This window comes from Phalacrocorax aristotelis, chromosome 5 (assembly GCF_949628215.1).
Source record: "Phalacrocorax aristotelis chromosome 5, bGulAri2.1, whole genome shotgun sequence".
Lineage (NCBI taxonomy): Eukaryota > Metazoa > Chordata > Aves > Suliformes > Phalacrocoracidae > Phalacrocorax > Phalacrocorax aristotelis.
In genome coordinates, this window is record NC_134280.1 from 62,231,652 (window position 1) to 62,244,937 (window position 13,286).

Sequence of the window (13,286 nt, forward strand, 5' to 3'; positions counted from 1 at the left end):
GAGCAATCTCAGGCAACACCACTTTTCATTACCAAATCTCCAAGCACTTTACAGTTCCATATGAAATATCTTCTCCTTTAACCCAGGGAAACTAATGCACAAACACTAACCCACTCAGATTCACAAAAGAGGTCAGCCTTCACAACTGAGTTGCAAACGCTTGGTAATGAAATAAGGACTGTTTCATGAAGTCAAAATTTCTAAAAGCTCAGTATGCAACATACTGAACCACTGTGAAGATCAGTGGTTTCACACCCCACAAACGCAGAACTTGCACAGAATCGAGGCATCTACTCACTCCCTATGCCTGAGACCACAAACCTTCCCTATCCTTGGTCATCTGTGCAGCCTACAATTCAAGGCTCTTAAATATCTATAAGTCTTCCAGCACACCTACATGTCTGGTACAGTGGTTTTTTTTCCCCTCTCCCACAACACACTACAAGGTCTAAGCAGCTCGTACGAACTCCTTTAAATTCAATAAAGAGGCATCCCTATGACTAACACCACTTCTGTCCCAGTTTAGGAGGTGTGCCCAGGACAGATCTAACATATGAACAACAAACAGTTCACTGTAAAATGCATCAGCAAGAGTCATTTACATTAAAGGAAACATCATGGGATGTTACTACCTACTTTTAAACGAAAAATTAGCATAGTTCTTGGATTTAGCTCTTACACCTCTTCATCAGTGCTCTCTTCATCCCGAAACAGGTTTAAATTTACCTTTCCAACCTTGCAAAGATGTTAGAAATGTGGCCACCATGTTGTCACCAGTTACTATTTAGCTGAAAATACCATATGAACCCAGTTGCATATGCATGCTTCAGCTAGAAAACGTGTGCTGTTCACAACTGTAGAAAAATAGTTACAACTACACGACATTTCTTTTGAGATGGGAGAAACTTCACTATATAAAACAAAGGCCTTAACTATGCCCCAGGTATTGACTTAAGATTTCCTGACATTCAGGCAGATGTCTGAACAAAACAAGTATCAACAGAGATCAAAATAGTACACACACACAAACTAAAAAATTCCTTTAATTGGTGAAAAACCTGTATTCCCTTACAAAAAGAATAACAAAAGGGGTTTTTTTTGGAGGGGAAAAGAAGAAAACCTCAGCTCTCTTCAGTGGCACTGAGCATAGTTAACCTCCAGGTCACCAGTTCCAGCAACAACTGGAGGTAGTTAACAAATGGCTGCTGCTGAAAGTCTTAAAGAGTTAATTTTCTAGGATCATTCTTTGTATAGCAAATGAGCAAATGTTCACAATCAAGAAAAAACTATTAGGAATCCTACCCTTGGCAGACTCAGTACAGAATAATGAAACAGGAGGAACATAGGATTTGAAGGATTATTCACTGTCTAGCACTGGAATTTTTGACACGAAGAAGAGAGAGAGTAAACAGGATGTGGTGTGAAACACTAAGTTGCAATATTTCTGAAAGGGATTTCCTGGTCAGAAAAAAGTGCAACATGGAACGTGCAGCACACACTGGTACATTCAGTATCGCCACAAAACACCAGCCCGACTGCACACACACCACGTAGGCACAGTGGCCATTTGTCTGGCGCTTTCTGGATGTCCAAAAGCTTTCAGAACAAGTGGCCAGACATCTGGAAGCACTAGATGAAGGGCCAGAGCCCTCTAACTCTTCTCACACAACACTGCCAGGTGAAAAAGAGGGCTATCTCCAATGAAATCTAGATGTATGACAGCCCCAGGTATAATTCATATGGGGTTATTAAGGAATAAATATTCCTTAGTATCCTCCTATGTAAACACTATTACTCTAAGATAAGGATGCCTAAGGGTGCCTTCTTCCTGCGGAGTGTAATTGGTTACACTTCTACAAGTCCTAAGCAACAGAGGTAGGCATGTAGAAGGAAGATGAAAAACAAGAAAAGCAATGCAGGCAGATAAAAGCTTGTCTAAACTTATGTAGGTACTTGCTAAATTGTTTTGGCATAAGGAAGTCCAAGTGTGCGGGGATTCAGGCATAAAAGCTCCTTGCCCCTCTTTATTGTAACCCATGGTCAAAGAGGTTCTGAAGAGGCTCTAAGTGTCCATTCATCCAAAACAGTCTGTTCAGAGTAATAAAATGAGGAAGTAATGTAAGAAGAGGTGACAAAGAGTAGCAGAAGCAAAACCAAAACTACGAAATCTGTCTGATGAGATAAGTAAATCCAGTACTTAATAACTAAGAGCTCCATTCTCTCTGAGCACTTTATTTCTCTCTGCTTAAAAATTCTCTGTCACTTGCATGGTACAGCAAGAAATGCCATGCTGAAAAGGCTGAACCTGCATGCTGCTCCAAGTTACTTCTGTCACTCTCATGGCTGCTGAGGAAGGTTTGAAGTGAGACTATTAATGTACTGCCTTTTAACTGGGTTTTGTTTGGGGTTTTTTTGTTTGTTTGTTTGTTTTTTAATGGATAGAATAGGCACTTGTCCTATAAAATAACTTTTTGGCATGCAAAGTTGTGAATATTTTGACTAAATACCAGAAAAAAAAAAAATCCTAGGAAAATACACCCACTCTATAAGGAGCTCTAATATTGTTTTGAATTAATATAATCCAGTCATATGTGCTTTTTTCCTAACGGGAACAAAGGTTCTTCTAAAAACAACCTCCTTGCTATAACAGCATTGTGTGAGAATCAACAGCATCTCCAAGAAAAAAATCAAAGGTGGGCAAAAGTACAGAAGAAACAACGGGGAAAAAAGGTTGTTTTCTGCCACTATAAAGTAAACATCTACAATTAAAGTTAACAGGATGTAAGGTAAAATACACATATGGGACTGAAAGACCTTTCACATAGCTGGAACAATAAAAGACCCCTTCCTTTCAGTAACCTGTGTTGAAGTTGTTGGGTCCATGGGAAAGGGACCCAACTTGAAATATCATTCTAGGTGATTTAAAGACAGGTCAAGCGCTCAGCTAACGTGGACACTTACTAAGTGCTTCCCATAGGGAACCAGGCAGTATAATTTGGGTGGGACACTCGTTGAAGATAGTGACATGGCAAGGCTGAGCCCATCTAGAAGCCACTCAGGGTCGCAGGGCAGAGTCCCCAGTGAGGCTACATGGCTCACTCCTTACAGCTCCGCTCCCTGCCCATCCCCTGGTGCTACCTCTGGATTCCTGCCTGACAGCACAGGTACACCAGCACGGCGCTCTAACTCAAGAGAAAGCTATTCACCTTCTCAGTCAGGTTAATTTTCTGATGGATTAACAAATTGTATCAGCTCCCTGTGCAGTTGCACAAACACCAGAGCTAACACAAGGGAGGAGGAAGGAAGCCCCTTTCAGCAGCAGTGAGCCTGAGCAGCAAGTTCAGCCATCTCATGTAACTGCACCCTCAGACTAAGTTTCAACTCGTTCCTTCTGCACACTGCTCTATGTCACCACTTCTCACTGCATCAAAGTGACATAAAATGCTTAAAATGCTTTATGTAAAGTCATCGTGAAATCTTAGACAGGTAAGCAGCATGTAATTCCAAACGAGCCTATTGGACTTATTTTGAAACTCCAGCAAAGATTTAACAAGATGACCATACATCTACATCTGTGAAAAGCTGAGGGGCATGCAGCAAGAATGCGTTCAGCCTCTCTGTTCAGTCAATCTTTGACCTTGTCACAGCTGTTATTTCAGTGTGTACTGAATGCAGGATAAAACAAGAAAGTAAAAGAAAAGACTGACAAAAGCTAGCAAGTCTCTGCAAGGTTTCGGTGCTACATTGTAGAGTACCTGGATGTTATTTTGCGTGCATAAATGTTTTAGATTTAAAATCGTACCAAACTTTCTGTCATAGTTTGTAATGACCTACCTTTTTATATGTTTATACAGTTTATTTAATCCTTCTGTGCCTTTTCTTTTAATAGCAAGTGTTCTAAATATATTCACAGTTTATGAGCTTACTTTTCAACATTTGAAATACTACACCGTAGGGAATTTTTTGTAGGAAATGTGTTTAACAACAAACATAGTTTTTACCTCTCAGAACAATTTAATTTGATGAAAGAAAATATTCTATGCTTTTCTAAAACACATTATCTGCACTTTTAGAGTTCCTATAGCTATGCAAAAATACCTTAGAATTTAAAACTGAACCTTAACTAAATCACAATTATCATACAGTTGTTAAAATATTAGGTTGACAGCTATGCAAAAATACAAGTTAAAAAAATCATCATAACCATTTTATGATAAAAGTTTAAGTCTCCCACTTACTTAACTTTGCATATGAACTATCACTGTAACTACCTCATTATCTCAGATTAGCTGCTATAAATACAGGCTGCACTAACCAAATGTCAGCGTTACCTATTGTAAAGAACCATCTTGAATTAAATTATATAAACCTTGCATGTTTGGGTAGGGCAGAGATGGACAAAGACTACCAGGTATAAAGAAACGTCAGAGACCAGAGCAGACACCATAAAATTTATAACAATGACAAAGTAACTGTGACTGACATTCGATCACATACAGCAGAAAATTTGGGTCTTAGAGCTGTGGTAAAAGCCAAACAAGAACAGTAAGAACCCTCCACTAGTAAAAATCCTTCTCTGAATGAAACCCTAGAAGTACCCCCAAGTCAGACATACACTCAGCCAGAAACCTCATCTGTTATCATCTACCTCCATTTCTCTTTCCAAGCAGTTACAAGAGTCTATCAAACTATGACATGTTCACCTGTTTTCTGAAGACTACACTTTTCTCGAGCAAGTAAAGAGTAAGCATGACATACATGTCTGGTATTCAATACAGGACTAGCTTTAGACCGTGCCACAAAGAGAGAGTTTCAGCACAGAATTAAGGGTTTCTAACAGCTACAGAAAAAGGTCAAAAGTGGCAGTGTGCCCACAGAACCATCAGAAATTCCTTGAAGACACTGACAGCCTACGTAAGAGGTATGGGAGGAAGGGGTACGCAGAAGACAGGAGCACCCCTTTCAGCCCCCTGCTACAGGGCTGCCGTGGCTGCACTGTCCAAGCATATTATTCAGCGGGAGCGATCTCTGCTCCATTAACGCAGTGATTCAGGTGATTTTCATCAGCTCCCATCCCCATTTCACTATCTTCTCCTATTCCATGGGAAAAGTTATGTCACAGCAGGCCTGGTAGCAATGTCCTTATAATACTTCACCACACATTTCCTTTCAGCTGATAGGAATAGTGCCACTGCACAGACAAAACAGTGCCTGCAAGAAATAAGGAGCAGGATAAAAACCAGATGGCTGAAGTTAAGCACAGGAAGACAGGAGCAACGCTTGTAGGGAGGAGAAATCATTTTGATGAGCTGAGACTGTGAACACGGCTCTCCACACAAAGGGAACATAGCTTGCCACAACACAGCCTGCAACAGCATAAATAGGAAATGAAATTTGAATGAAATATTGTCATCTATACCACCTAAAGGCTGAATTCTTTTTAAACAAGTACCAAATGAATTACATGCTTTTTTTTTTTAATTTAACATCAGGCTAATGCAGCTTCAGCTGTTTAGACCACTACCTGTCAACCACAGTCAGAACCACCATTTTGAAAAATGTGAAGTGCTCTGTAACACAAGTCAAGAACCTTGACAGCATATTCCCTTACAGTACATCTATACCTTCACGATTTGCTTCCAGCTGGTACAAGCCTTGGCAGTGACAGGCATGACTCTCACAACCCAATTCCCCAACAACCAGCTCCATCCACACAAAGACAAATGTTATCAGTGATAGAAGAACCAGAAACACCTATGCAAGCCCAGACCGTATTTGACATTGTGTCCAACATGGTTCAATTCTTTAAATCTTGCTGAAGACAGAGCATTTTAATTCTTACTAAAATGATGTGAACTCTAAGAACCCAGTGCAGCAGAACTTCAAGCGCAAAATATGATTCATAGTATTTTCCCTGCCCTTACTCTGGTTAAAACAAACAAACAAAAAAAAAACAAACAAAAAACCCCACACAAACAAAAAACCAAACGAACCAAAAAAACCAAACCACCACAGCTGAAACATTTCAGTCAGCACATTTAAAGCTTATCGCCCATCACCATCTACACAGCCTCCAGATGAGACTTTTGAGAACTGAAAGCAAGGGCTTCTTGAAATTGCTTCCTGAAGTAGAGCATAAATATTGCCATATCAAGAATGGATTCAGTAATATTAATTTGATTTTTTTTTCAAACTAACAATTTCATTGGTAAAGGTAGCAGGCACTGATCCAATGAGCTTCTGCACAGTACTTGTCTTGGGACTGTTCTCCATACCATTTCAATTAAGGACTTCCCAGAATATACAATATTGCCTTAATATAGCAGCTATGTAAAAGATCAAAGTTATGTTTTGAAACTAGAGGATTTTTTTCAATATAGAACATAATCATCAAGCAGTTGTGCTTCTTCTGAGGTCCCAGACAGATCCATTCTTGCTCCAGCACTATGTATTCTTAAATGACCTGGAAAATCCAAACCTTCCTCATGGAATAGACAGCATGATCCTCAACAGACGATAAGAATTGGAGAAAGCAGTGTAGAAAGGACATACCACTGACTTCCCCTTAAACCAACATAGCAAGAGGACCAAAAGTAGTTCAACAATCAGAAAGAAAGATTAGGAAGAATGGTAGGAGACCCTGCTTTGCCGTGTAGGCAACTCTGCAGAGAACCTGGCTAAACATAGCTTCATGGGGCAAGGTTTTGGCCAAAAGATCTAACCATCCTTGCAATTCTCTGTGAAACAAGGAATCTAGAGCCATCACACCCGAGTGAGGTCCTATTATCTATCTTCTTACTTAACACTGACTTAATTGCTTCTAAAGTGCAATGGCCACCACTCAGGAAGGATGATGATAAACTGGAGGGGGATCCAGGAGAAAACTGAGAATAACTGAAGAAGTTGAAGAGTAAGAAAAGATTACTTGTTTTTCTTAATGAAGAGAACATAAAGCAAGAAATTCTTAAGAATTAATGCTCAGAAAAACATGAGCAATAATGGGATTTTCAGTGACTATGAGGCTATTGCGAGATTCCGTGGCTAGAAACTAAAGGTAGCTCTTTTCAGATCAGAAATAAGAAAGAATATACACATCAGCCACTTATACACTTTACTGAGAATGATGCTGAATTTTCCTCACTGGAAATTTTTAACTGCACGTTCTAAAATGTAAGCTCTAGTTTCAAACACAGATTAAAAAAAAAAAAAAAGTCCTATGGCCTGCGTTATGAAGAGGTCAGATTGGATGATTGCAACATTTCAAGCCAATTCTGGCTTGATAATCTATTAATCTTATCAGACAGATCAGAATACATGCCTGACCACTTTGAGGACCGAATGCAAAGTCATCCATAGGCGCACCTATTTTGACGGTGTATTTTTGGCCAGAGACTGTCTTTTACCTTTAAACGTCGTCGAGATTGGAACTGCAGATACACTAAGCTAGAGACATAAAAGGCAGGCGATAACAACAACCTCATCACCTAGAAAATGCTCTTTTCAGTTGGCAGTTATACAATCAAAAAGCAGTCCGAAGCCAATAAGATATCCCGTATTTTCTCCGCACTTCCCGGAACTTTACACAGCTCTCCGTGCGACCGACTCGCTCCAGACAAGGTTTAGCTGAGAGGAGGCTCCGCACGCCCGGGGGAAGCCCTTTAGAGGAAAGAGCTTCGCCAGCCTTCGCAGGGGGAAGAGCACGGACGCGGAGGCACAGAGGGCGAAATGGGATGCTAGCGCGGTGCCTGCCCCTGCCGCCGAACCGGGGGCCGCCGTCCGCCGGCGTGGGGCGAGGCCGCCCCCCGCGGCCCCGGCAGGCAGGCGGGCGGGCAGCATTGTTCCGGCGGGCAGCGCCGGTGCTGCCGCCCCGCGCACGGAGCGCTCCCCCCCGCCCCGCTGCCGCCGAACCCCGCTTCCCTCCCGCAGCCGGGCAGAGACGCCTGAACTCTTGAACCCGCGCCGCAGCCCAACGCGAGCCTCCGGGGCGGAGAGCGGCGGCGCGCCCTGCGCGGGGAGACAGACCGCCCCGCCGCCGCGGGCGGCCCGGGAGCTCGTTGCTGCCGCCCCCCACCCGCCCGGCTCCGCGGCCCGCGTCCCAAGATGCGGAGGCCCGGCGGGACGCGGCCCGTCCGCACCCCCGCCCCGCCCGCCGCTGGGCCCCGCTCGCCCCCGGTCGCGGGGCCGCCCCCCGCCGTCCTGCCTCGCCCCGCCGGAGGGGGCCCCTCGCCCGCCTTCCTCCGGGACGCCCTCGGCCGCCCGCGGGCCAGGCCCCGGCCCAGGCCCCGGCCTTTCCTGCCGCAGCCCCCCGGCGGACCCTCCTCACCTGGGCTTGAGGCTGCCGGCGCCCCGCTCGTAGGCCCAGGAGGCGGCAGGCTGCGCGGCGGCCGGGGCCAGGGGGTCGGGGAAGCTGGGGGTCGTCGGGTAGTTCCTGTCCATCATCGGGGCAGGGCGCGGGGCCGGGGCGGCGGGGGCTCCGGTGGGGCCCTGCGCACAGGGCGGCGGCGACGGGGACCGAGCGGGGCGGGTGGGAGCGGCCCCCCCTGCCTCATGCGGGGCGGGCAGCGCCGCGGCCCCCTCCCCGGCGCGGACCAGGCCGCCGCGTCCCGTCCCCCCTTGCCCTGCCCTGCCTCCGCTCCCCTCCCCTCCCGCTCAGCTGCGGGCGGCGGCGGCGGGCAGGCGGCTGAGGGGAGCTGCGCAGGGCGGCGGGGGCTGCGCGGCGGCCAGGCGGGGACCCATGTCGGGCTGCTCTTTCCCAGGATGCACCTCCCCCGCCAGCGCGCACTGGGGCTCACGGGCTCCGGCGCCGTGGCCGGGGGGCAGGGAAGCCGCGGCAGAGGGGGGCCGCCGCCGGAGCGGCCGCCAGCAGTGCCGGCGGGGGAAGGAGGAGGAGGTCGGTGACTGGGGAACGGGCGGCCGCGGCCTGGCAGAGGAGCGCGGTGGCCGGAGGGGAGCGTGGCGGGGGGCGGTAGCCGCCACCGGGGCGGGGTGGGGGGGCTGAAGGCGGGGACGGCCGGGCCGGGCGGCGAGGCAAGGCGGGGGGAAGGCAGGCCGGTTTCTCGGCGGGGCCGCGTCAAGTGAAGCGCTGGCGCTTTGTTGGAGGGACCGGGGCGGGGCCATCTTGTTCCCGCTGAGGGGAAGCGGCGTCAGCGGCGGGCAGCGCCGCGGGCCGCGGCCTCCGGGGCGGCCGACACCAAGATGGAGTCGGACAGCCGCCCTGCCCAGGCTGGCGCCCGGGGACGGCGGGTCGCCTCACGGGGAGCGCATTGTAAAGCAATTTGCAGGGCGGCTCTCCCGCCCTGCCCCGCCGCGGGGAGCGGGGTGGTGTGTGCGCGCCGACCCGCCTCCCTCCTCACAGAAAAATTAAGCTGAGGGGGACGATAAAGTAGAAAACACCGGTGATAGACGCGGGGGCGGGAATTCGGTGGGGGGGGGGGGGGGGGGTCACTGTGTTTCCTCTCAGGGCAGCCCAGAGCTCTAGCTTTGCCGCTTCAAGCTCGTTGCGTGCCGGTGCTCGGCATTTGAGGTTGGTCATCGCTCTAAGGATGCTTTATAGAGGTTAAATAATATCAAAGCACAGCCATTTAGCTATTTTTTTTTCTTTTCACGAGCTAAAAGCCTCTAATACACGTAGATGTATCAGAGCTGTCTAAGAGACGTAAGTATTCTCCATCAGTAAGCCCTTGCAGACCTGGAGCCTGAATAGGGCAGAAGTCAAACAGGGAGAGGACTAGACAGAAAGAAATATTTAAGTATTTAGAGCAATCTAAGCCACCTGGTGTGCAGACAGTAAATTCCTGTATCTTTGGCTGTGTGCTTGTTAAAGCCAAGCATAAGGGAAATGGGCACCAGCTGTGCAGAGTAGGGTAGGAGCGCAGGGAGCATCTCTGTGGGGCAGGGGGATGATAAGTGGACAATGGTGTCTTGCTTTCCGTGCAGGTTAAAGGTACACTGGCTGAGAGGAGCAGGAGGAATGTGCCTGAGAGGTAAAGACGAGGGATATGCACTTGAAAGAGAGAGTGACTGCACCTGAAGGCATTGCTTAGAAGAGGAAGGTGTATGCTAATGAGTAAGTCTTTTGAAGATTCAGTTTGTACTACTTGGGGCAATATCGAACCACAGAGTGAAATGAATTTTGTAGTGAAATGCGGAGTTTAGAAACTTGACTAGAGCCAATCATATTACATGCTTAAAAAAAAAAATCTCACCACTTGAGTGAAAAAGTGGAATGGTTAATATTAAATGAGAAAGCAGGAAAGTAAGAGACTCTAGGAGGAAAAGCTGAGGTTCTGCTTTCCTTATCCCTAGTTTCAAGAAGCACCAGGGTCAACTATAGGAAGAAATGCAGCCTTGGATCAGGAGGGAAAGGTAAGTGTGAAAGTCATCAGCACTGACTAGACTGAGCGAAGTCACCCAGAGGCCAGGGCAGAGGGAGGAGAGAGAAGAGAAGAAGCCTACCAAAGCCAGAAACCAGCAGAGTGAGTTTTCCTTGTGTTTGCATAAGTTAGTACCTGTATTGCTTGCAGCTGGAGGAGGAGTGTATGTGGGGGGTTGGGGGACCTTCTTTCCCTGGGAAACACGAAGGTTGCCGTTTTACATATGAACGAGGCCTGATGACAGAAAATGACTCCAGTTTTATGCTAATAATGAAGCACTTAAGGTGCTGATACTATTGAAAGTAGCATTTCCAGCTGGGAGGGACCTACAGTTTTTTATTTCCCTGCAGGATCTCAGCTAATCTCCATTATAATATACTTGTAGTGAATTGTTGTCCTTAAGGGGGGTTGAGGGAAGGGCATACATGGACCTAAGTGATAGGAAATACATTTTCCACCTAGCTGTAGTGTTTGGTTATCGAGAGCAAGTGTGTTGGTGTGGAGCTACCTTCAAAGTTTCTTGCCACAAATTTGGAACGACAATAAATTATAAAACTGCTCTTGTTCTGTTTGATTTTTCTCAAGTAATGGCAACATGAACTTTAAAGATTACCAGAATGTTTTGTATTTTCATTACAGGATATTTCTCTAAAGAGAAGGGGGGGATGTTAATACTGTTAGATAGGTGGCTGTAAAATCACGTTTACGTGAGAAATCACAAACAACAAGCACCAGTCCAGATACACAGGCAGGGAAACAGATACACAGTCTAAATCACTAAATGAACTGCTTGTCAATGTACCACAGACAGTGTTTCCTTGAAGGTTGTTGGAGTATATCCTCTTTATTGTAATCAGATAGTGAAATTGAGTGAAACAGAAGTTGTGACAGCTGTTGTTAAGTTTAATTTCTTTTACAGGGTTTTAATAGAGGTGGAGTAGTCTGAAAACGTCATTGCTAATGTCCATAACCACCAGATAAAGTCAGTTTATCCACTAGTTCGCTTTTCCTGTGGATGAGATATAAATACTTGTCCTGACGCCAGCCAGTGAGAGGTCTGCAGTTTTCGCATTAAACTGATCCCTGCTGCTTGTTGCCGTCCTCTGTCTAGGGAAGCTACCCTGCAGCTTGAGCGTTTTATCTTTTTGTAACACTGTCCTGTAAGACAACAAAAGAGTCTGCTTAGAGTAAGTGCTGCTTCTGTCTTGCTATCTATGATACTTATAAACAGCTTTTCTGAAAGATGTCAGGGATAGAAAAAATCCTTTGATAGATCCTGTTAATTACATATGTTATTTCAGTGTGTAGATTAAAGTGTATTTATGAAGATGTGTATTTAGGAGTCATGTTAGACATGTTCATTATTCTGAATATTGGAAACATTTTGATTCTTGTGTTATTAAGGATTGCTTTTGTTTCAAATGTAGCAATTACTTGCTCTTTAGGAAGTTAACTGTGGTGGTCTTTAACACCTTCTGAACTGTAGCTCATAACTGAGTGCCTGTAGTCAGTATGTGCTTATCTCTTGAGTCAAGAATGTAATATAATATATTTTGCTGAAACAAAAGGTAATACAATTTTTCACTCTATTTAAGAGTGTTAAATTACAACACTGTAACACAATCTGTGCAGCATACCAGCCTGGGGCAGTATTGAATTTCTGTTGCTCATTTCTTTCCCTAAATGAACAGTCTACACTTGAAAAAACAATGTAACGGATCCTTTATAGAGTCAAACAAAAACACCACGTGGTGGTTAGAAGACAGATTGAAGTACTTAAGGTAACGCTTTAATGGGAATTGTCTGCCTAGGGTCTGAGGAGTGGTCTTCAAAGTTGTAGCATATGCTGTTGCCTACAGGTGTGGTGTGGTAGTAGGGCTGGGCTGCCTCAGCTGCTTGCTGACGTTCAAAGGAGAGAGGCCTTACTCTCTCTTCCTCTATCCCTGCTCCACCCTTCTGCTCCTAGCAATGCGCTCTGGCCACAAGGTGAGCAGTAAATTCGATCTGCTGGCAAAAGAACATTTACTTTTCTGCCAGAGGTCATTTTTCTGTAATTTTGCTGAGCTGAGTCAGCTTGCTTTGCATCAAATGGGTGCTGGTTTAGGGCAAGCAGTGGTAGCGTGCAGCCAGAAGCAGCTGGGAAGGGACAGAGATGACAGGAAAGAGCAGGGAGCTTTTACTTTTGATGATGAGGTATTGACTTGGCCTGTGGGTATATTCGTTATAGAAATCTCTAGAGCCTAGGAGTGCTTGAGGATCTACCTCTGTGGGCAGTACTGGGCTTCTCTGCTAATGTCCCAGTTCAGCCAGAACCAAGTTCTGCAGAGTTCTGCAACTCTATTGCAGAACTATGTTAGCTAATACATGCTGCCCCTTAGGAAAATTACTATTTTCCTCTTTCTGTTTAAATAATTCAATGTTACCCAATGCTGAATGGCAGTATTGCTTTTTGAGGTCTAGTTTTATGTGTAAAGTGACCACATGCTAAATAAAATGCAGGATCAAGCTAATGGGTAGTTGGCAGTTTTCTGTGATTTGATCATAATTAAACCCAATATATCAATCACAAATCCGGGGCCAGAATGCTCAAGTTCGCACTTGGCATTGATTTATTTATTCATAGCCAATTTATTTATTAACATCTTTGTTGCTTAGTGTGCTATTATTATTACCCATGATAACAGAGAAATGTCAGCCAGTGTTTAAGTTGAGCGTGATGGAGTATTTTCTATGTTGTATATGTACAAGACCCGCTGGGCAGAAGGCTATGTGGTGTGTTAGAGCTTTAACAGTCCCACAGCTGTTAAATACCAGCCCATCACCACTAAGGGTCCCTGCACGTGTAGCAGCAGGTGTTACTGAATGGGGTGATTCTTCATGGGGCCAGCAGTTGCTGCCTGAGCTGCTGGCATC

At 45.8% G+C, this 13,286-nt stretch overlaps 2 protein-coding genes across 4 annotated transcripts in view; one reads left to right on the forward strand and one right to left on the reverse strand.

The window, feature by feature from the left end:
* Positions 1-8,641, reverse strand: part of QSER1 (glutamine and serine rich 1) — a 53,714-nt gene extending 45,073 nt beyond the window's left edge. Inside the window, exon 1 of one of the 3 annotated variants that reach the window (XM_075094904.1) lies at positions 8,324-8,641. In XM_075094904.1, coding sequence (XP_074951005.1) covers positions 8,324-8,439 — 116 coding nt within the window. In that variant the 5' untranslated portion in view covers positions 8,440-8,641. Of the gene's footprint in view, positions 1-7,403; positions 7,916-8,323 lie in introns of those variants that run through there. The other 2 variants (XM_075094902.1, XM_075094903.1) reach the window with 2 other exon arrangements.
* A 1,668-nt stretch (positions 8,642-10,309) lies between these two features.
* Positions 10,310-13,286, forward strand: part of CCDC73 (coiled-coil domain containing 73) — a 103,749-nt gene continuing 100,772 nt past the window's right edge. Inside the window, exon 1 of the mRNA XM_075094905.1 lies at positions 10,310-10,365. The gene's annotated coding sequence lies outside the window, so the exon portion shown is untranslated. The remainder of the gene's footprint in view (positions 10,366-13,286) is intronic.